The sequence below is a fragment of the Phascolarctos cinereus genome, unplaced genomic scaffold (genome assembly GCF_003287225.1).
Source record: "Phascolarctos cinereus isolate Bilbo 61053 unplaced genomic scaffold, phaCin_HiC Scaffold_4;HRSCAF=312, whole genome shotgun sequence".
Lineage (NCBI taxonomy): Eukaryota > Metazoa > Chordata > Mammalia > Diprotodontia > Phascolarctidae > Phascolarctos > Phascolarctos cinereus.
Genome location: NW_027555847.1, coordinates 353,650,960 through 353,675,587, shown reverse-complemented (window position 1 = coordinate 353,675,587; position 24,628 = coordinate 353,650,960). Strand labels below are relative to the sequence as shown.

Here is a 24,628-nt window from a genome sequence, read left to right as displayed (position 1 = left end):
TATTTATCATGCAGGACAGCCCGCGCTTCCATACACCCTTTTCTTCCTATGGTTTCTCAGTGAACATCTTCATTTGCCAGGATATGACTGTTAAGGTGTCCCATGTGCAATTGGAATATTATTTTTAGGTCAAAAGAAATTTCTTTGGCTGAAAAGAGGATTTAAGATTATGCTTTAGCCTGATTCATCACATCCCCTACATTTTTACCTTTGCCTGGAGCGTGTCTCCCAACCTCTATTGTGCCCTCTGGTCCTTGGATGACAACAACTATTCAAGTCAGGAAGCCAGTGAGGTAATCAGATTCAGGCTGGGATTCATAGTTATATACAGCTCTTCAATCAGTGTATCATCCTTTCTTTTCTTTATTCCCTTAAGGAAATAAAACCTGAGGGATTTGAACAAACTTTGGGTTGACTAGCAAAAGGAACCATCCGTTTGTGTTCCTTTCCAGTAGCAAATGAATGGGAAATACATAATATTATCTTCCACTAAAATAGTCACTTGAAGGCCATCGGTAATATTGGCAGCTTGTCCTGTGTAAACAGAGGCACATTCAGGGAGTGCTTGGAGGTCATTTCCTGCAATAAATATCACAAGGACATCCTAGGAAAGGACACCAGAATCATTTTATGTCAAAGATCACATCTTTTCCGACTTGTCTTGTAGATATTCCCAGCTGATGTTTCTGGGTTGGAGTGATTTTGTTCTAATTTCAGTTTGTAAATGTGTTTCCTTCTTTTCACTTAATTTTCCTCTTTGATGATAAACTTGGCTCTTATGGAAAGTCTGGCAGCTATGAAGCCATCCAGCAGCAACTCATCCTCTCTGTTTGGAGGGGCAATATTTTTACCACTTAACTAATGCCATAAGGCATGCAAATTATCATGAGAAAATGCCCTACGCAAGCCACTTATTAGCAGAGATGGATGAGTTGTCCCAGCTCCTAATCTCAGTTTTTTCAACTTTGTATTTAAGGCGTCAACTATAGCCAGCTCTCAATTATTCACACTAATGAGGAACAGAACTAACCTGGATTAAATAAATCCATGAATTATCTAACTATGTTTTATCAGGTAGAAGAAGCCTTTGAATGGGGGCATTAGTAGCAAAAAAAAAAAGCAAGATAGTTGAGTCTCACTATACCTGTTTCCCTCTAATAATCTCCTAACTAAGGTATTTACAGTGAGATGATCAGTAGGCATCAAGAGGGTGAATAGGGCTCTGCATTCATAGATTATGGGGCAAAATTCCTCATCTTAGCTTTCAAGGTCCCCTCCATCCCACCATTGTCTCCAGCCAATCTATTTCTTCTTCATTAATCTCCAGTATAAACCCTCCACTCCAGTCAGAGGTCTCCACATTTTCTCCTAAACATGTTATGTTCATCCCAAGTGTCTGCTCATACTGTCTACTCTCTTGTTTACACCTTTTCCCCCTGAAAGTTCCTCATTCCCCATCACTCCTACCTATCCAAATTCCATGCATGCTTCAAAATGTAGGTCCCACCACTTCTATGCATGCCTTTCCTTACTACTCTAGCTCACAATGACCTTTACTTTCTCTGAACTCCATTAGCATGTGAGCTCTTTGAGAGCAGGGATTGTCTTCTGCCTTTTGCAGTGTCTTCAATACTTAACCAACTTCACATATAGTGCCTCACTTAGATGTTATTGACTGAATGACTGTCTTACTAACTGTGGCATATATTAGCTAAATTAGTGGTTCCCAACTTGGCCAGTCTAGGTCAATGATCCCTGGAGGACTCTAGGATTATAACCAGGAGTCTATGAATACATATTCACACTGGGAATCATTTTGAACTCCATTTAATGCCAACAAAATATGCAGCATGACTTGGCGATCAATAAGCAGACATAGCTTCCTCAGATTGAGCAAATGATATGTCCTGCACATCTATTTATTTCTGTTTTCAAATTAATGTAGATGCCTTTGTGGTTAATGAAATACAAATTTATGTGTTACTGAATTCATAGCTGTTTTTAGCCATCATTCGTTTTTTTCAATTAACCAGTACTAATGGCATGACTGCTATTATATGGCATATGTATGTGTGCCTAATATTATTCTATATTAAAAAGAGATCCTCATTCTTTTTCATTTTATTTTTAATATTCAATTTTAAAATGTCTCAAATTCTTTCCCTCCCTCCTTCCTTCCCCCACCGAACAAGAAAGCAAGCAATATGATTCCTGTTATCCATGGGAAGTCATGCAAAACATGTTTCCGTATTAGCCATGATGCAAAAAAGCAAGAAAATTAAAGAAAGTTTAAAAAATGCTTCAATTTGCATTGAGAATTCATAAGTTCTCTCTCTGGAGATGTATAGCATTTTTCATCATGGATCCTTTGGAATTGTTGTAGATAATTATATTGATCAGAGTAGCTAAATCTTTTTACAGTTGATCATTCTTACAATATTGCTGTTACTATGTACAGTGTTCTCCTGGTTCTGCTCACTTCATTTTGCATCAGTTCTTGGAAGTTTTCCCATGTGTTTCTGAAACTAAAAGATCTTCATTCTTAAAAAAGATTGGGAGTTACTAATCTATACCACTCTTTTGGACCCTTTATCATACACTATATTAAAGTGTCTCTTAACAATTATGTGTATGCGTGCCATGTCCTTGACTGAATTGCATGCTCTTTGAGTAGAGAAATGGTTTCAACTATTTCTTTAGTACCTACTTGGAATGTAATACAGTGAATAATGAGCTAACATTTGTATAACTCTTTAAGGTTTGCAAAGTTTTACATGTACATACACACATATATATGTCTCATTTGATCTTCACAATAATCTTGTGATGTAATTGCTATCACTATGCCCATTTTACAGATAAGGAAACTGGGGCTGAGAGAGATTAAGTGATTTGTCCAGGATTACACAGCTGATGAATGTCTTAGGTAGGAATTGAGTTCGGTTCTCCAATTGAGTTCGCACTCTATTCATTATATCTTCGAGCTGTCTAATGCTTTTATGGCTACGTAATCTCATTGACACGGGCACTTCCTCCAATCATAAAGATAGAAGAGACCATCCCTGCCTTTTCATCTTGTGCTACTCTTGACTGTATCTTCCCATTGATTCTCTATAGAGTGGCCTCTCAACATACTGGGTACTTCCTTTAGACCTTGTGATAGGTATGAATACCAATGGAGGATGCAAGATATCTATCAATTATCTCTTGTTTTTACCCTGGGACTAGTCCACTCCCTTTCATATGTATCTCTGCTTTGCACTATTTCTCCTGCACAGGCCATCAGATATGTTCTTATTGTAGGCATTAATTCATATTGCTTAAATTTCTTTAAGATTTGGTGATAGTCTATGTTGATATCTGTTCAATTCATTTCCCATTTTGGGGTCACCAACAGCTTATTCGAATAGATCAGAGAGGAGTTACTTCAATTATATTCATCACATTTTTTTCTTCTTTTAATTTGGTGTTCATTTTGATTTGTGTTAAAGGAGATCAATAATCTGGCTCTATATATTTACAGCTGATTTGGAAATTACCCCCACATTGATAACTAGTGTCTCAAGTCTGTTGCAGTATTAGTAATGTCATTTTTTTATGTCATGACACCCAATGCCTCCCAACACTCTTCTTTTGTTGTGCTAATTAGCATGAGATATCTGTATAATCTAGATGACTTGTGCTCTTTCATTTTTTACTTTGAATTATGTTATCCTACATATTTTTCATGATTTTCCCTATCCCCATCTTTGCATTGAAGTCACTGAGTTTTAAAGTATATATTGATATAATCTGTAGGCTCTTAACTAAGTTCTTGGTACCATTGGTAAAATTTATTTACTACCACCCATTTCCCATCCTCTTCAACAGATACCGTCCTATAATATGCAACTGTCTTCACAATGGTTGTTTCACAAGTAAATGTCATCAGCAGAGAAGTCAGAGAAGCATAGCATCTGGGGTGATAGATCCAGGATCAGAAGACCTGGGTTCAGATTCCACCTCTGACCCATTAATTGTGTAACCATGAGCAAGTCACTTAATATCCCTGAGTTTCAGATAACTCTCTAACACTTAAAATCTACATGTCATTAGCTTTGTAATATGAGATAACAAGGAAATGTTTCTTAGTTCTTTTAGGTAGCTAATTAAGCTAATACCTTCATTTGCCTCTCCAAGAAGAACCTGTGAATTAGTATCTCCCAGCTTCACTTATAGAGGTAGTTAGGTTGCTCAGTGCTCAGAGTACTGGGCCTGGAGTCAGGAAGACTCATTTTCCTTAGTTCAAATCCAGCCTCTGACACTTACTAGCTGTGTGACCCCGGGCAAGTCATTTAACCCTGTATGCCTTGGTTTCATTATCTGTAAAATGATCTGGAGAAGGAAATGGTAAACCACTCCAGTATCTTTGCCAAAAAAACAAAATACAAACCGAACAAACAAACCAAAATACAAATTTGGTCACAAAAAGCCTGAAATGACTGAACAATAACAGTAAAGCTTCAGTTATAACAAGAATGTTAATATTATATATGTATATATATTTATTGATATTATTATTATATGTTATTGATGTTAATATATGATATTATTGATATAACTTGGCTACTTTAGCAGCAGCCACTCACTAGCGACTTGGGCAAGAATCTCCCATTTAAAGTATCAACAGCTGAGTTAATGTGTATAGGTGACCAAAAAGATTTTATGAGTCTTCTAACCCTCTGCCCTCTTTCCTCCTTAGGTTTATCATGACCCTAGAAAGCCAATGATCAATTGTCCTACACAGTGATACTTCTTGTTGATTTGAATGCATGGTGATAAAAGTAACCTCTGAAGCAAGGTAGTGCTGGAGTCAGGAATGGCCAAAGACAGAATCCTACCTTAGACACTTACTAGTTGTTTGATGTTAGGCAACTCACTTACTTTCTCTCGGCCTCGGTTTCCTTTCCTATAAAATGAGGATCATAAGAGTACCTACCTCATAGAACTGTTATAAGAACTAAATAAGATATAAAGCACAACTTAAAACACTATACAAATGCTAATGATTATTATTGTTGTTGTTATTATTACCTCCAACCACCTCTCTGTTTGACTCTTCAGAGCCATCCTTCCATATGGCTTCAACTCCCTTAAATCTTTTGATTGAATTTGTAGAGGAAATGCCAATATTGATATGCTACTGTTCTTGCATTAGTGGACCACGGTTGCTTACCAAGTATCTCACATTTTGAGTACCACCAATTAAGATTATCTTTGTGGATGGCCTAAAACCTATGTGTTTCTTTTTTTCTTTTAATTATTATTATTTATTTATTTATTTTTAGCATTCTTTTCTTTTTAAAATTTTGAGTTCCAGATTCATTCCCTCCCTCCTACCCCTTGTCCTACTCACTAAGACAAGTAATATGGTATCAATTATACTTTTGGAATCATATAAAACATTTAGCCATATTTCAAAAGAAAGCAAGAAAAATGAAAAATGAGAAAATCCTACTTCAATCTGCACTCAGAGTTCATCAGTTCTCTCTCTGGAGGTGGATAGCATTTTTTCATCATGAGTCCTTTGGAACTGTCTTGGATCACTGTATTAATCAGAGTAGCCAGGTCTTTCACAATTAATCATTATTAGAACACTGGTATTACTGTGCACAGTGATCTTCTGGTTCTTCTCACTTTGCATCAGTTCATATAGTTCTTGCCATAAGACTATGTGGCCCTCAATACCATCTGCCTATGTTGTCCCTCTGTTACCATTACCACAGAAGCTAAAAGAGATCTAACAGTCTCTTTGTGACTCTGCTTTCTCTTGTTCTTCTCTTACCCATTTGATGGTTCCTCAGGGTCTTTTGGGATCTCCATCCATGTGATACCCACTAACTAAAAAGATGTGTTCCAAGGCTGTTGACTGGACCTTCTTTGTCTCTCATTTGATGATTGCACACTTAATGAACTCATCAGATCCCATGAGCTAAAGCAGCAATGTGATACAGTGGAAAGAATGCATGACCTCGACTCAGGAAGACCTGAGTTCAGATTTGGCCTCAGATATTTATTAGCTATGTGACTTATGTAACCACTGTCTGCCTCAGTTTTTTCATCTGTAAAATTGGGATATTTATTGAACTTACCTCCCAGGTTTGTTGTGAGGATCAAATGAGATAATATTTGTAAAGCACTTTGAAAATCTTGAAGTGCTATATACATGCTATATACCTATATAATGGCTATTAGTATATTTAGGCAGTTGAATTCTAGATCTATTTATCCAGCCCTGAAGTCATCCTCCTAAGTTCCATTCTTACATCATTAACCTCCTTTAAAACATCTCAAACTCAACATGTACAAAAGAGAACTCATAACCTTTCCCCACAAATCCCTTCTCCCCTCTTACAGTCTTCTGTTGAAGGTACTACCATCCTTCACCCACGTTTGCAACTTCATTGTCATTCCTGATGCCTCACTCTTGATTACCCCACATAGCCAATGAGTTTCTAAATCTTCTAATTTCTTTTCCCATAACATCTCTTGTATAAATCCCCTTCTCCACTCACACAGGTGCCACCATAGTTCAGGTTCTCATTGCCAGTCACCTGGACTATTGCAATAGCTTTCTAACTGGTCTGCCTGATTCAAATTTCTCCTCACTCCAACACAATCCATCCTCTACCCAACTAGCAAAGTGATTTTCCTATAAAGTGCAGGAAAAGGTCACTATTACTTCTTTCATCTCTGAGCCTCAGGTAAATCTTTAACACTAAAAGCTAAACACAGCACATCCTACCTCCAGAATCCAACAAAAATTCCTCTAATTGGCATTTAAAGTTCTTCATAACCTGGCCCCTTCCTGTTTTTCTGGTCTCCTTACACATTACTCCTCTCCATACACTTTAAGGTCTATCCACAATGGCCTGTTTGTTGTACCTCATACACAATGCCCCATCTCTCAATTTTTGGACCTTTGCATTGGCTGTCCCCCATGCCTGTGATTCTTCTCTCTGTGTCTGTCTCTATCTCTACTCTGTCTTTCTGTGTGGTGTGTGTGTGTGTGTGTGTGTGTGTGTGTGTGTGTGTGTGTGTGTCTTCCTTCCCTCCTTTTTTCTCTTAGAATTCCCAGCTTAAGCACCCACCTTCTACAGAAATCTTACCCAGTGCCCCAAGTCACCCCCAGATTAAGCTTCCATCTATCCTGCATATATCTGATATTTACTTATTTATGTACAGGTCATCTACTCCATTAGAATGTAAGTTTCTTGGAGGTAGGGGCTGTTTCTGCTTTTTCTTTATGTCCCCAACACTTGCATAGTACCTGCCACAATAAGCAAAAACTTAACGCTTATTGATTGAGAGACGTTTTGTATTTTTCTTTGTGTCATGGCTTCCGTGCCAAGGAATTCATTACCACTTGGCAACTTTACTGGTGTGAAATCCCTCTAAACTGAACATCTATCATCATGATGAAATGGGATTGCTGTATGGTTCAAAGGAGTTATATTAAATGTCTTGCAAATCTGATAGTGCTCTGTAAATTACAATAATTGTTGTAGTAGCAGTAGTTTTGATAGTGATGGTGATGGTGTTCAGCTGATCCTAGTAAAGTAGGCATAGTCTGTTCCTAGGACCATACTCAAAGCCTTTCCAGAGTGGTAGAATCTCCCAGAATCTGTACAACCTTGGGAATAGCTTTTAGGAACCTGGTGTTGACATCATATCACCATGAGCCATCAGCATGAAACCCTACCTCTGATCCTTACTAGTTGTGTGACCATGGGCAAGTTAGTTAACCTCTCTGGGCCTCACTTTTCAAAGGGGGGAGGGGAGAGGGATTTTAGTGACTTCTAAGGTCCCTTCCAGCTCTAAATCTAAATCCCCATGATCTTCACTATGGGGAACGTATGCAAGCCTAACACAATTAAGCATGCAGTTGTGGGGGGAGGTTACTAAATGCTTGTTAAATGAATAGAGACTGGATGGTTTCATGGTAATTCAAGACTGGGAGTCAGAGCCCTGGAATCAAGCCCCAGTTCAGCCACTAACTGCTTAGCAGCGTGACCTTGGGTCACTTCTTCTCTAGGAACATGTTTCTTTATCTGTAAAAAGAGGTCAGAAATGAGCTCTATTTACCCTTCCAGAACTCAGATTCTGTGTCTATGGATGACTAAGCATCAAAGGGCCTAGATAATCCACAGACGCTATCATCATGCCAGAACATGACTGTGGAATGTTTGTGGAGGCCCTAGCTCCCTCCGCTCCTGGCTCTCTTTGTGTGGAGGGTTCATTCAGAGACCTATCTGGTAGTTCTGTGCCTGAAGGCAGACAGGTACCCTGGGACAATTTCTACCCTTCTATATAGGGCTTACAACAGGGAAATGTGAAAATTTAGTGCCCTATCAGGCCTGTGGCTATTAGATCTCCTTTCACATTTCAGGTACAAGTAAGGACTTGCCAAGAACAGAAAGAATCTCCGTTTTCTCCTAGGGATTAGTGCAATTAGCCACCCTATAAAATCTTGATTTGTTTTATGAACTGCAAGTTGGGAATAGATTGCTATTCTGTTCCCCTGACCTCCAGGGATGGGGATTGCCGAGTGGATGCTTGTTTGTAAAACATCTGGACAGAAGAGTCCTTGAATGATTATCAGGACTACTATTATCTTTCAGTCATATTCTAAACGGAGGAGGGGAAGGAGCAGGAAGACAACCTTTAAATCGAGTTTTAAGGCTGATCCTACAAATTATCCAATATGTCTTACTGGGAGAACCCACAAATATACAGCCTCTGATTTACAATACAGGTCACTTTTTAGATAGGAAACCGTTCTTCATTTTTATAGTATTGCTTCCAGAGTTCAAATGTTGTTGGTTTTTATACAGTTTTCTTTTCCTCTAATATTTCTGAAGTGCTCCATCCTCCTCCTCTTGTCTCTCTCTTTTTTAATGATAAAGGCCAGATTTTGACAACAGTTGGACCCTAATCAAAGAACAGATCCAGATGGACTCCATGGTTCTTAAGGGACTCATTGCAGATACCCAGTACCAGTTTGCTGTGAAGGCTGTGAATACTTTTGGAGCCAGCTCCCGAAGCCAGTCCAGTGACACCGTACGAACCTTCAGTGAGTAGAACAGCTTTTCTTTTTTAAAAAATGTTTATTAATATATTTTGTTTTGACATCACCTCTTCTGAATATGTCTCCGCTCCACCACCCAGAGAGCCATCCCTTATGATAAAAAATAAAAAAGAAAGATGGGGGTGGGGGTGAGCACTTTGTCCAAACTTACCAACACACCTGCCAAGTTTGACAGTATAGTCTGTGTTCTGTGTCCACAGTCCCTCACTTCGGAGGGAAGAATATTTTCTTATCTCTTCTTTTGGGCCAAGCTTAGCCCTATAATTAGACAGCATAGAACTGCTTTTCTTAGCTGAGAAATATGGCTGTGTTTGCAGGATTGCCTTACAAGGATCTAAGCCTTCAGTGAGTTTTCTTAGGAGCCTGCGGAATGCACATGCCCAGAATCTGATGCTACCATAAAGACCTTTCTCCCTAGAGTTTTTCTCAGTTCTGTAGAAGTTGAGCCTCTGATGAGAGAGGCCTGGAGCAAAGACCCTCACTTCCTGTTCCTGCACTCTAGAGGTCACCAACAAATTTATTTTTGGGTTGTCCTTATGGGGGTTGGGGTCAGCTTTCTTTCATAAATGCAGTGCAGGCTTATGTACACACAGCAAGATGGAACTCGGCCACATTCCTTCTTCATCCTTGGAGGAATTGAGTAAATCTTAGATTTGTTATGGGGTAGGAGGGAGGGTGGGAAGAGACATGGGTCCCAAAAAACTAGGCCATTTCTCTGCTCTAGGTCATTGATAATCAAATAAAAATCAACCCCCCTGGATGATTACCCTGTAGTATCAATGAAGCCTTCATTCCTAAACTGCAGCTATCCAAACAACATGTCCTAGCCTGTAGGGTAGGATTTGGCCTTATGGTGTTGGTGGCCTAAACAAAGACAGTAACAAAAGAATCCTTCCATCTTGTCTCAGCACCTTGTCCGTAGTAGTTGCTTAATAAATGTTTGCTTAATTATAATAGTAGTATTAAATTGGATAATGTGCTCATCATTTGTACAGGGATTCTTTCCTAGGAGAGAAGGTAGGAGGAAGACTACTCCTCCTTGATCACCCCAAGCTTCTCTATCTTAAAGGAAGAAAAATATCCACCTATCGGGTCCTCTGTTTATAGGGAGCACAGGGGAGCCAAAACTTTGCACCTCTTCTTCAGAATGTTCCTGTACTTCTCAACATTCTCAGGAAACTCCTTGTGGTACAGCAGAAAGGAGTATTGAATGTGAGGGCAGAGGGCATGGCTTTGAATCCTGCCTCTCTCATTTACTATCTGTGCAACCTTAGACACATCACTTAATCTCTCTGAGCCTTAGATTCAATATCTGTAAAATGAAAAATAGTATGGGGTGAGAAAGAATGCCAAACTGCGGATCAGAAATCATTCAGTTGTTCAGTTGTACCTGACTCTTCATGACCTCATTTAGGGTTTTCTTGGCAAAGATACCAAAATGGTTTGCCATTTCCTTCTCCTGCTCATTTTACAGATGAGGAAACTGATGCAAATAGGGTTGAGTGACTTGCTCAGGGTTACACAGCTAGTAATTGTCTGAGGCCAGATCTGAACTCAGATCTTTCTGACTGACTCCAGATCTAGTGCTCTATCCACTGCACCACCTGTCTGCCCCAAAATGCTACTTCCTACAATGCTTCAAGCAGGGAGTCAGAAATGCTCGAGTTCAAATCCTACCCTAGATACTTACTATCAAGTCAATTAATATTTATTAAGTACCTACTGTGTGCCAGGCACTATACTAAGTGCTAGGGGTACAAAGAAAGGCAAAAGATAGTCCTTGCTGTCAAGGAGCTCACACTCTAATGGGAGAGACAAAATACATACAACTGTGTACAAGTAAGCTGTCTGCAGGATAAATAGGGAATGATTACCAGAGAGAAGCCACTAGTTTTAAGGGAATCAGGAAGAGCTTCTTGTAGGAGGTGAGATTTTAGCTGAAACTTGAAGGAAACCAGGAATCTGTACAGTTTTTGTCTCACTCTCTTCCTCTATAAAATCAAGTGATTAGATTTAATAGTTTCTAACATTACTGTCACCTCTAAAGCTATGATTCTATGACTACAAAACATTTACATTCTCTTCCTGGCTCTGAGTTTTTGGTCCTATGAGCCTCATGGTTTCTAAACCAGGACACACTTATTAAGTGCCTGTACCCTTTTGGCCTACAGAAGGAGGAATCCAGGTAGAAATACAAGCCTTTGTGTTTGGCTTGGCAGTGGGCAAACAAAAAGAACTTTTCTGATAAGTGACATTTAACTAGTCCAACTTTAGAAACAGACTGTACTTTATCACCAACAAACAAAACAAAACAAAAAACCCTGCAGATTAACCATGGATGCCTTCTTTTTTAAGCATAGAAGGGTCATCATGTTCCTAAAGTCTAAAGGAAATTATACCTTTTGAAACTGGGTGGAAAAACTATGTGCAAATCCATTTAAAAGGTAGTATTTCTTATACCAAAATGTGTTTTCTGGCTTATATCCTACCCTCTTTCCATCTCCCCCCATTTTACACTTACACACACACACACACACACACACACACACACACACACACACACACACACACACACACACACACACACACACACACACACACACACACACCCCTAGACCTGTTATGACTCACATGATTGTAACTGCTGTTTCCCGTGATGGAGCCCATCAGAGGAGAGTGGCCACTTTAGTTCCTACAATATGCAAGGCACTATGCTTAGTAAAATGATGTGATTCTGAACTGTGCCCTATTAAGGAACCAGATATGTTTTGCCTGAAGAAAAGGAGACTTTCCAGTAGGTAGAGAGGATTATAACAAGTCTTCAAATATTTGAAGGGCTGCCATAGAGAAGTATTGTATTTATTCTATGGAGCTCTAGCCTTAGCTCTCCCACTAACTAGTTCTGTGACCTTGGGGAAATCACTCTTTGGGCCTCCAAATCCCTCATCTATAAAACAAAAGAGTTCAATTATATGACCTCTAAGGTCTCTTCCAGCTCTGACATAATCTTCTGTCATCTACTTAGGGCCTTCCACTTTCGGAATTGCCTGTGGGATGAGATGTGTTACCAGAAATATTACTTTCTTCAAATAGAATTCTTTAGAATCATGGAATGTCAAGAAGTGAAAAGGCAGAGCAAAAGCCAACAGATGGGAATTATAGGAAGGCAGACTGTTCAGCTCAATATGAGAAAGTACCTCTTTCAACTAGAAATGAGCTACTCCAAAATGGAATGGTCTGCCTTATCAGGTAGTGGGTTCCCCATCAGGAGAGGTATTTGAGTAGAGGCTAGATAACAGGTTGAGTTAGTTAGAGGGAGACACATACTTTGGGTAGGGTTGGACTGCCAAGCTTCACTCCAAATCTGGGATTCCAATATCTTGTAAAGATTGGCCTTTGAATGAATGAATGAATGAATAAGCATTTATTAATCATCTTGGGGGAGCTAGGTGACGCAGTGCATAGAGCTCTGGCCTTGGAGTCAGGAGTTCCTGAGTTCAAATCCAGCCTCAGACACTTGACCCTTACTAGCTGTGTCACCTGGGCAAGACACTTAACCCTAATTGCCTCACCAAAAAGCAAAAAACAAAACAAAAACAAAGCATCTTACTTGTGCCAAGCATTATACTAAGTACTGGGAATGAAAATACCAGCACAAGCAAAACAGCTCTTGTATTCAAGAAGCTTACATTCTAGTAGGAGGAAAAACATTATGTAAGGGAGTAGTCACAAGGGAGGAGGGTTTGAGACCAGGAAGTCAGAGAGAATGGTGTCCTTTCCAGGAAGTGCAGTGTTGATTTGATTACAACTCTCAGAGCAAGAGTCGGAAAGTAGGGAGAGGAATAATGCATGCCATGACATGCTATGGCATGGAGATGGGTGGGGGAGGTGAAGTGACATGGAAATTGAAATCAAATGTCCTCAAACATTTGTAAACAAAAAAGATGTTTCTTTCCAAAAAAAAAAGTTTATGACTTTAGCAAGACCTTAAAAGTATTTCTTTGCTCTTTCTAGAAGAAAAAGCAAGTCCATAGTACCACCTTTACCTATAGTTTCTGATTTAAGGGTTGGGGTAGGGTGGAAATTGGGCAGCTGAAAGTTTGTTCTTTTCAATTTCCAGTTGAGCAAAACAGTTATTTCCCCCCAGTTTTTATCCTTTCCCCAATCCTTGAGCCCTTATGTCCTTTCACTGAGTAATACCCCTATGCTCATTTTCCTTTAGTGCAAGAGTTCTTAATATTTTGGGGTGTGTCCTGTACCCCTTTGGCAGTCTGGTGAAGCCTATGGACCCCTTCTTAGAATAAGGTTTTTAAATACATAAAATAAAATACATAGGATTTCAAATGAAACAAAATATGTATATATTACATATTAATATCATATTTAATTATAATTTATATTTTATAAATTTTAATTCAAATATAATATGTAACATTATATCTCTAAAATATTTTTATTATATGTATTTCTGTCCCCCCAGCCAAGCTTTGAGCTCTCCAAGTCTATTCACATGTCCCTTTGGTGTCAATGTGTCCCAGGTAAAGAACCCATGACTTAATCCAATGGGCTACAGAACAATAGAATTAGAAAGGACTTTAGAGATCATCTAATTTAGGTCCCTCATTTAGCAGAATCAGGCTTAGCTATTCCTCTTTGTATGAGTTACTCAATTCCAGCAAAGTAGATCTGAACAGCTGAGGACAGCATAAAACTTCCCACTAGCCTATGAATAATCATATATCATAGATTTAGAGTGGGAAGCACCTTAGGTGTCCTCAAATCTAACCTTCTCATTTTACAAAAAACAAAGACCTGGAAAAATGAACTTGTCCAGGGTAGCAGGTAGTAATCATGTGAGGCAGCATTCAAACCCAGATCTTCCTGACTCTTAAGGACAGCTCTGCTACACCAGTCTATCTCAAACTTTTTGGTCTCAGGAGCCCTTTACACTATTAAAAATGAGTAAGGGTCCCAAATAGCTTTTGTTTATTTGACTTATAGCTATCAATATTTACTGTATTCAACATTAAAACTGATAAATTTTAAAATATGTGCTTATTCATTTTAAAATAATGATGAATCCATTACAGGTTAATATAATATTTACAAAAATTATATTATATTAACCTGTAATGGAATTAGAGTTATTTTACATATTTTCATAAATCTCTTTAATGTCTGGCTTAGTAGAATACAGCTGAATAACTGTTTCTGCACTAATCTATTGTGATAGGTTTTGTTGGTTGAGGTTCATGATATACTATTAAGTATGTACAGTAAGTATATAAAATATAATAATGATATAGCTGGCTGGATACTGCTATATTGTTATAAGAGGGAGAAATATTTTAATAGGCAAATAACATCTTGGTATTATTACAAGTATAGTTTTAACTTCAAGGATCCCCTTCAAGGGTCTCAGGGACCCCACGAAAAAGTCTTGAGGACCCCCAGTGCCTGCAGATCACACTTTGAAAACCGTACCATGCTCATAATCCTGATCAGAGAGATTAAGTGTCTCTCGCACTTTTTCTTCTTAAATATGACAGCCACACTAGTTAATTTTTTTTCTTTTTTTAAAGTTGTGGGAATCATTTTCCTTTTCATAAGCCCCTTATGGAACTCTCCATAGGAAGACATTTCCCTTCTGACCAAGGCAGGAGGCAATAAAACATAATAAGGCCTGAAATTTGAACTATTCTTAAACAAATCTAGGTTCAGTATTTTCAGTGTTTCTAGTTTCTTGATAATCTTGCAAGTAAAACAATGCCAAAACAGTGTTGTAAAAGTAGAGGTCCCTAGAGAGTCTGCTTTCATAATAACTAGCTATAAAAGTTGTTCTTATCATTTCGATTGTTTGTAAGTCACCAGGTCCTCCCAAGTACTCAAAAACACTTTATTCTGAGAGATTTTACTTTCCAGCTCAGCAGACTTATTTCCATAGTCCTTTTGCTTCAAAACCTCCCTTTTGACCAGGGGCTTTTTAAAGCAGTCACCAAAGTCCCAAGCTTCCTGAGACAGACCCTGGGCCACAATGAGCCTTTGAACCATGGAAGTGGCTCCTTCCTCAAAGGACCTCTCTTGGCCTACAGGCTCGTCCTCCTCCTGTTCACTGTTAGATCTGCTTCTCTTTCTTAGGCTTTTTTGTTTTCCTAGCTGTACATTTTTTCAGTTGGATATCTGGCCCTGGATAGTTTCTGTACCATGTACTTGCATACTCCTCTGGCTTCACTGAGCCCCAGAACAGAATGTTCAAGGAGACCTCCAAGGTATCAAGAACTCAGCAGGAACCTTGGCCCTCTCTGATCTTGCCTTGGAACATCCCCACTGCTCCCACCTTGTTCTCATCCATTTCCTGTTTATCTTGTGTCCAGGACATCCACATTCTTCCAGCAGGAAAGATAACACTTCAGTTCTGCTAATAAGGAAAGGATTGACTTCCTCCTGGGCCTATTAAGAGCTTAATCACTGTAATTGGAAGATCTCTGTTGCCTTCTTGAGTTTAGTCACAAAAAGCCTAGGCCCATTGTTTTTAGTTAATTGAAGATGAAGTCTAGCTTAGACATTAATGGTTCCCTGGCTTGGGGTGGCATAGAATGGCATTTTGAGAGGCTCAGGAAATTTTAATAATCCACCGTGGTAATAAATTTACCAATAGAGTCAAACCCATGGATAATAAAGCTTTAATTAATAGCCCACCCATGCTCTTCTCCTATGCACTTCTCATTACAAACGATGCAGACTCCATGATTCTAAAGCTTGCTAGCATTGCCTTGGCTTTACTAATCCCCTTGTTGCAAAGAGCTTCCCCATCTGTTGTTTTATTTATGATCCCAAACATTCCAAGGAGGCAAGGAGGAGGGCAGATCATAACTCACCCAAATCCGTCTGCATCTAACTGGCTTCCTTGCTAGCCTCCTAAAAAAATAACCCTAACATCCCTACATGTTGCTACATTACTAAGTTTGTTTTTTTAACCCAACATTTTATTCTTTGGACCTGTAATTTTATTGATAGAGGGAATTTGCCTATGAGGAAACTCTCTGTCAATGCAAATTGTTACCTGCTCTGCAACCAAGAATCTTAGAGAGCTACCTAGGGCATGAAAATGTTAAGTGACTTACCCAGGGTCACATAGGCAGTATGTGTCAAAGGTAAGACTTGAATCTGGGTGTTCCTGACTCTGATGCTGATCCTCTATCCACTGTACTATCTGGTCTTCTCCCCTTGCAGATTATCTTAGAAAATAACCATTTTTAGTTTTTTAGTTGTTAGTATTAATTGGCAGGGTTGAGATTTAGCAAAACATCATATTAATGCCATCATAGGGAAGATGAAAATAGAGAAATTAGCCCTTTCTCCTCCTTTCTACCCTAAACACCTATGGTCTATGCACACAATTCATTTTCCTAATATCTGAAAAACTCAGGGCACAAACCACAATTCAATTCAAGGATCATTTGTTAAGGGCATATATTGCAAAATACTAGGCTAGGAAATGGGAATATTTAAATGAAACTAAAATAATCTGTGCCCTTAAGAGGCTTGTATCCTACTGGAGAAATATACCATGTGCTCAGAGAAGGAAAAACAAAATACATGGAAAATACAACAAATATCCTCCCTTTCCAAGATGAGGAGGGAGGTAATGGAAAGGGAGGGAGGGAGGAGCATTAACAATTAGGGTGACACCTGAGCTGAACCTGAAAGGAGCTGGGGATTTTAGGAGGTGGAAGTGAAGAAGAGGAGTGTTCTAGGCATGAGTTACAGCCTTGCAAAGTCACAGAGGAAGGAGATGGGACTGTCATATACCTAGGCACAGCAAGTGGGCCAATTGGGTAAGAAAAGGGCGTGTGTGAGGAAGAATAATGTGAATTGTACAGAAGATGGACTCTCCAGGTTGAGTAGGGCTTTAATGCCAGGGTGAGGAATCTGTATTTTATCCTTAAGACAATAGGGAGCCACTGAGTCTTCTTGAGAAAAAGAATGACATAGTCAAACCTAGGAAGATTATTCTGGCATTTGTTTGGCAGAAGAATGGAGAGTTTGGAAGCGTAGAAACTAGGTAGTTGTGGGTAGAAGCTGCCTTTATTTATTGACCTAAGATGTGATATACGTGTGTGTGTATGTATATGTATATATAGAGAGACAGAGGCAGACGGAAAGAGAGAGACAGACAGAGACAGAGAGAGAGAGAGAGAGAGAGAGAGAGAGAGAGAGAGAGAGAGAAACAGAGAGACAGAGACAGAAACAGAGACAGAGAGAGATGGAGACAGAGAGAGAGACAGAGACAGACAGATACAGAGACAGAGAGACACAGAGAAAGAGACAGTCAGAAAGAGACACAGAGACAGAGAGAGAGACAGAGACAGACAGACACAGAGAGACACATACACACAGAGACAGACAGACAGAGAGAGACAGACAGACAGACAGAGAGGTGCTGCTTGCTAATGGCATGGATTGGTACAAGCTGAAGTTTGACCTACCTGTCAGAAAATAAGAGGAGGGCTATCTGCATATCTGGGTAGGAAGGGTCCAAGATTGCTGATACTGAGTCATTCTTGAAGGGAAAGGAAATTTTCCAGCTTAGCTCCTTCTCACCAAGTGCTAGTTAGTTCTATCACCCCTCCTCCCAAAACAAACAAACAAACAAACAAACAAACGTGAATAGCAAGGAGCTGGTAAACCTATTTATCAAACAAAACAGCAAATAGAAATCAGAGAAGTTCTGTAGATTAGAGTGTACTGAAGACAACACAAAAGTAAATGAGCTCTTCCATTGGGAACAACTTAAGATCTTGGTTCAAAACAGGAGAGAGTAATCTCTCTCAGGCGAGGCCCATTCTCTACTGTCTCTAAAGTTACAAGCTCTGGAGGTCAAGGATGATGAGCTCAATTTCCTATATATCTCCATCTCCAGGGCTTCCTGTCCATAATCCCAAAATTTGTGCCATTCAAGTCTCTCCCTCTCTCTTTGCTAAGTTTCAGCACAGGACTGTCTTTCAGGACTGAGACCTGGGAAAGACCTTAGCTTAAAAAGGCCAAGGTCCCCCACTGCATCTGGGGCCATCTCCAGTCATCCTGATCTACAATCTTGCTACTGCACCCAGATGGCTCCTGAGGAGAGAGTGAGGCTGGTGACTTTGCACAGCCCCACCTCACTTAAGTCCAATTCACTTGCAAGTCTCCTTCCTGATGTCATGGTCTTCTAGAACAAAGGACAAATAACAACAATCTTTCAGAACACTACATAATCTTGTTGTTCACCCTTCTTTCTCAAAGAGGATGGATGACATTAGGAGGGTGATGTCTTGACTTGCAAGTGAATTGAATTTAAGTGACGCAGAGCTGTGCAGAGTCATCAGCCTCACTGTCTCCTCCAGAACCATCGGGGTACAGTGGCAAGATGACTGGCAATGGTCCCGGATGCTTGTATTACGCTGGAAAGGGTATGAAAATCAACCATCCCATGGCTAGCAAACTCTCTTTTCCATCTCTTCAAATCCCTGTAATTCAGGGCTACAGACTGCCTAGACAAAAACTCCATTCCTCAGATAATACCCCACTTCGGGTACCCAGTTTTCTATTGCTGTTAGCCTGACTCATATTTAAAGCATCATTCCAATGTCGTCCAGTCTCTCCCCTTCTGTGCTCAACATCCTAAACTTGAAGTCATTTCTTACCTTGCTAATTAGATCTCTGCTTCTACCTTCAGTAATAAGGCTGAGCTATTATTTCCTTTGGTTATTTCATTGTCAGGAGCAAAGCCTTCTTCTGTCTGTCCCATATCCACTCTCATAGTTTCATGTCAAAACCACTTTCCTTGTCCTAAAAGCCAATTCAGACCATATTCCCTAGACTGTTTCCTTACTATCTTTTCCTCTATTCTAGGCACATAAGCACTTTTCCAATTTCATCAGCCCTTTCTAGATTCTCTCTACTTCCCGCTCCTGTTCTCCCACTCAACAGAAGCATCCAGAGCTCTGTGATTATTGTAATCTTCCATTTTTGTGTAGCTAGTTATATTTCTATGCCAGAACCCCTCTCCAAGCCATTGTTTCTTCTTGAGCATTAATACAACCATTTACATTTCCTTACTTAATTGCAATTCAGTTCCTCTGGCTCCAACTAGACTGGACAAATGTCTCTGAATCACAGCTTTGGGAAAAAGCTTTTTTTTTTTTTTTGCCATACAGTGCTTCCAAAAAAATTCTTTCCTTCAGAACTCACATCTCCCACCGAGATTTCCTACATCTTCCATAACCTTTGCTCTTTCCTTATTTTTTCTCTGTCCTCACTTCTCTTGCTAACTGTGCACAGCTGTGGCTGGTTAGGTATTATGTTTATGTGTTTCTGTCACGCATGTTTATGTGTGTGAATCTGGTTATGTCCAGTCCCTCTTTGAGGGCAGCAACCGAGTCTTTCCTCTGAAGCTCCCCAGGGCCAGCTTCAGCATTCCTATATGGTTGAATCCTTATCCTCAGCCACAGAGCAACAACTACTTTCCCTTTATTCCTTCTCACTCTTCTGTAACAAAGCAACAACCTGTGAATCGTCAAGGACGGTGGTGGAGAGAAGAGGATGTAGGCAGATACATATTTTCACACTCTTGTTTGGTAGTGAGGCAATCAGGACTAGATTGGAACCAACTTCCTTCTGGGATTCCCATGATGTGTTTACCCATTACAATCTCTTTTCCCCACAGAACTGAGTTCTGGAGTAACCCAAAGACCCAAAGACTTTCTTTATTTCCTCCTTGCCTGTGAAAATCTCCCACCACCCATCTAGAAACACTTCTTGGTCTCTGAAATATTTGTTCCTCCAAGGCTATGAATAAAACCACCAATAAATAAGCATGTATTAAACCATTCTCTGAGGATACAAAACACTGTTCTAGGCTCTAGGGATCCAGCAATCCTTGCCCTTAAGATCATACATTCTTTGGTGCTAATGAGGTATAGTAGAAGAACTTGTTGTTCAGTTGTTATCAGTCATGTCCAACTCTTTGTAACCCCATTTGGGGTTTTCTTGGCAGAGATACTAGAGTGGTTTGCCATTTCCTTCTCCTGCTCATTTTATAGATGAGGAAACTGAGGCCAGAAGGTTAAGTGACTTGCCCAAGGTCATATAGCTAGTAAATATCTGAGACTGGATTTGAACTCAGGAAGATGAGTCTTCCTGACTCCAGACCTAGCACTTTATCCACTGTGCCACATAGCTGCCCGTAACAGAAGAAACCTAGGACTAAAGCATTTAGTGCATAGTGTAAGAAACCTGGGACTAAAAGCTAAAACACCTGAATCTTGGTTGTTCTGCTGACTTGCTATGACTTTGCTATGCCTCTATTTCCTCATTTATAAAATGTGAATGCTAATATCCAATTTAGATAATATGTTACTCACAGAACTATTCTGAGGATCATAGGAGATAGAAATGTGAAAGCAAAATTAAAAATTATTAATTACTAGTTTTAGCTTCTTGAGAGTAAGGACCATCTTCTGCCTTCCTTTGTATCCCAATGCTTAGCAAAATGCCTGGTACATAATTGGCACTTAATAAATGCTTATTGACTGAGTGACTGGTTGACATTTCAACATCCGAAAAATATAAGAAACTATTTCCTACCCATTAAGACAATGTATTTAGACTGTAGTATCAAGAAAGTAACTTAGTTTAGGGGAACAAATATGAATTAAAAGACCAGCAAGTGAACTTTCTCCTAATTTTCAATGAGGAATGTTTAACTCAATTACCTTTTCTGAAACTAAAAGAATCATAGAGAAGGGAAAAAACTTAGAGATTGTCTGGAACAGAAGATACCAATCTTTCTTCTGTTCCTGACTCCCTCTGACTTTAAATCAATTTTCCCATTCACTCTATTCAACATGAAAGGAAATAAATTATTGCATTTATCATGGATATGCACATAAAAAAAATATTCTGTTCCCCTTAATCACTGTTAGAGGAAACAAACTCTAGAGCTTATGTATGCACATACGAAACAAAATAAAGGGACTATTAATTAATTAAGTCCAATTACATTCAATAGGATCGTATGGTTCTTTGCCAAATATTCCCCAGATCCTCTTAACAAGCTGCTCATATCCCCAGGAGCTATACATGCCCCAGGTTGAGAACTCCTGATCTAGAGTAACTATTTCTTTAAAGGCATAAGGACATTGAACTCCAAAAGATAAGGTGACTTGCTAAAAAGTCCCACAGCTGGTTAGAGGAAGAGCTGGGATGAGACTCCCACTGATCTCCTGGCTCCCAGTTCCGTGTTCTTTCCACAGTATCCTGTATCCCTGAGGGGCAATGTCTATATTAAGAAACCAAAGAGAAAGATTCATAGTCCCTCCCACCAGGTGTTAGCTCTGCTTAACAGGTTTGGAACCTTCCAGAAAAGCTTTGCTTAGATGAATAGTAAAGTCAAATAGACTCATTTGGGCATTCAGAAAAGGGGGGGGAGAGGTAAAGGATCAAAGTTAACACTTGTAGAGCAGACTAACTTGGCAAAGAGGAAAATTTTGCCATTTTCTCTTGAACTTCTGGAGAATCTGAACTGCGTAGTTGGGGAACAAAAGAAAGGACTTAGGAAAGAAAATAATAATATTGCTGAAATACCTAGTTTTGACCACCAGAAAAATCACCAAACGGTAGAGTTTTAACCAGGATGGGAAGATGAGGGCTTTAACCCAGGGTGCAGAATTTAGAGAGTACTGTCAGTACTCTTAGTCCTTCAGTAGTGCGGAAATAGCAGAATTTAGCATATAATTAGCAAGAATAATAAGGGGCTACCAGCAGGTTGGGGGAAAGGAGGTTCAGTTCAGAACCAGCTCCTTCCTAGCTCTTCAGTATTATTCCCCCATTAACTAAAGGCGAATTTTTGTGGCCCTGGGTATGAAAATTCTTAGTTACAGCTTTGCCAAAGAAAGCCCCCATTTGCTAGTCTGTTATTCTTACCAGTCAGAAAGAATGTGAGGCAGAATTTGGATATCTCTTCACCAATATCAATTTTCATCTAACTCAGAAGGAATTAGGTAATGCATACTAATGAGGGTGTCCTACAGACAGAAGTCCATTCCTGAAACTTAATTTTTACAAGTAAGTCTTAAATAAATGACAGCTTCAAGGGAACCAGCATTCCTACTATGTTCAAACAGCCCCCTGGACCTCTCAATGGAGAAGGAGGTAGAAATATGAGAAAGAAGAGGGATTGCTAGCTCTGAACCATGGTGAGTAGCATTTATGGAAGTTGGGATGTACATATAAATTGGAGGATTCCATTGATTAGCACACAATTTGTAAATCTTATGGATTTATGACAGCTGAAATGGAAATAGAAGAAAGAACATATCATTTGTTTCATTGTTAATACGGAATAAATGTGCATGGTAAGTGCTAGGTACATGTGCATAAACATAATTTTAAATGTGATTCTGAATTTAGTGTGCCTACCATAGGTAATATCTCCATTGATTTGCGAATGCTTGACTACATGTAAATCTGATTAGCATAAATTTTCACAACTTTACTTGCTTAGAAGGAAATGATTCACTTTGTGGCTTAAATATTTGGTGCCCATTAATTACTCTTTTAAGTTCTTTGCACATCTAAGATGCAGGAGAATTACCTTACATTAGCATATATTTACTTATAGTCAGCATACATTTTTATTATTTTATTACTTGGGAGGAGAGTGAGGGAGGACACTGAAGCAAACAGTAGGAAAGAAAAGGAGCTTTGTTGTAAAGAGAGAAGAACAAAGTGATCCTGGACTTAGAAAACACCTCTCTGCTGTCCAGTCATCTTTAGTATCTATTCAATCAAGCCCTCAGTATATATTGAGGCTGTCTAGGGGGCCTAGCTATGTATGGACTATTCCAACACTTCCTCAATAGGTTTTTGGCTTAAATATTTCCAAGGGAGACCACAAATTCACTGTGGAGCTCATAGATTGGACAGTAGGTCCCTGCCCAAGTACCACTTCATGGCTATTTTTGGGCCCTCCTTGCTCAAGAGTGAATGTAAATAGTAACTGCTTCTCTTTTGGCTAGCAACTCAGAGGGTCTTCCCCTCCCAATTTGATTATTTTTTTTATTAAAGGGGCCATCCCTCAGCTCACTTCTTAAAGAGGCCTATTCATTGAATGGGTGTTACCTCCCTCAAAGTGAGAACCTGGAAAGACCTTAGCTTAAAAGGGCCAGGGTCTTCCACTGCATCCTGGGCCATCTCCAGTCATCCTGATGAGCCAGATCCACCTGGACCCAGATGGCTCTGGAGGAGAAACTGTGGCTGGTGACCATGCACAGCCCTCCCTCACTCAAATCAAAGTCATGATTTTGGCAAGTCATGTCATCATCTCCCTGATGTCATGGTCCTCTTCAAGAATGAAGGACAAACACAACAACCGTCATTTCTTAGTGAATCCTTTCTGGTTCTTCTTTCTAAGCAAAGTTCTTATTTTTTAAAAGTTTCATGGTTTACTTAATTTTAAAAAGACACTCATGTGGTTGTTTTATTATATTTCTATTGTCAGGACTTCTCACCTCAGTTGCTTAGGACTCTCTTAGAAGGTCACGGTCATGAATTTGAACAGAGGAAAAAAATATATGACCAGATCCCTTAACCTTACCTAATCACACTGAAAATACATACTTGTCGTTACCCAATGAGGTTAGAAGGCAGTACAGGTGGTACAGCACAGCTTTTCGTTACAAAAAAGATGACTTCAAATTCACATACTATTTATAGAGAGTTATAATAGACCTACCCCATTCCGTTTCTGTTGTCGTATTAGTCCTTTGAATTTTTTTCATTTTTATAGACTCTCTTCCTCTTGAGGGCAGGAACTATGACTTGTTCATCTTTGAATCTCTGACCATAACTAACACACAGTAGGCCCTCAGTAAAAATTTGTGGAGTGAATGTCTCTCTAGAAAATTAAAGACCTGGCAGGATCTTGGAGGTCATCTAATCCAACCCACACCTAAAAAGAAAATTTTGTTACAATGTATTTCTGACAAGTGGTCAATTAGCCTCCATTGAAGGCTTCCATTGATGAGGAACTAACTACCACTTAAGATAGTGCATTTCACTTTTGGCCAATTCAGATTATTAAGAAATTTTTCTTTATATCAAATGACAAAAAAAGTCTGCCTCTTTTCTACTTCCTCCCATTGCTCTCAGTTCAGTTCTATGGGATCAAACCAAACCAATCCAATCCTTCTTTCACAATACTTCTTTCAAATACTTTTAAAAAATCCAGCAGCATGGGGCAACTAGGTGGCACAGTGGATAGAGCGCCAGCCCTGAAGTCAGGAGTACCTGAGTTCAAATCCGGCCTCAGAAACATAACACTCACTAGCTGTGTGACTCTGGGCAAGTCACTTAACCCCAATTGCCTCACTAAAAAAAAAACAACCAACCAAAAAAAAACCCAACCCGGTAGTATGTTGGTAAATGTTTAATGACTGGCTCTCTGGGGGATAAATGTAT

The 24,628-nt window shown here is 39.4% G+C and overlaps 1 protein-coding gene across 1 annotated transcript in view; it reads left to right on the top strand.

Annotated features, from left to right (window-relative positions):
• The window catches only part of EGFLAM (EGF like, fibronectin type III and laminin G domains), a 253,564-nt gene that overhangs the window by 126,499 nt on the left and 102,437 nt on the right, over positions 1-24,628 (top strand). Inside the window, 1 exon segment of the mRNA XM_020996039.2 lies at positions 8,946-9,112. Coding sequence (XP_020851698.1) covers positions 8,946-9,112 — 167 coding nt within the window.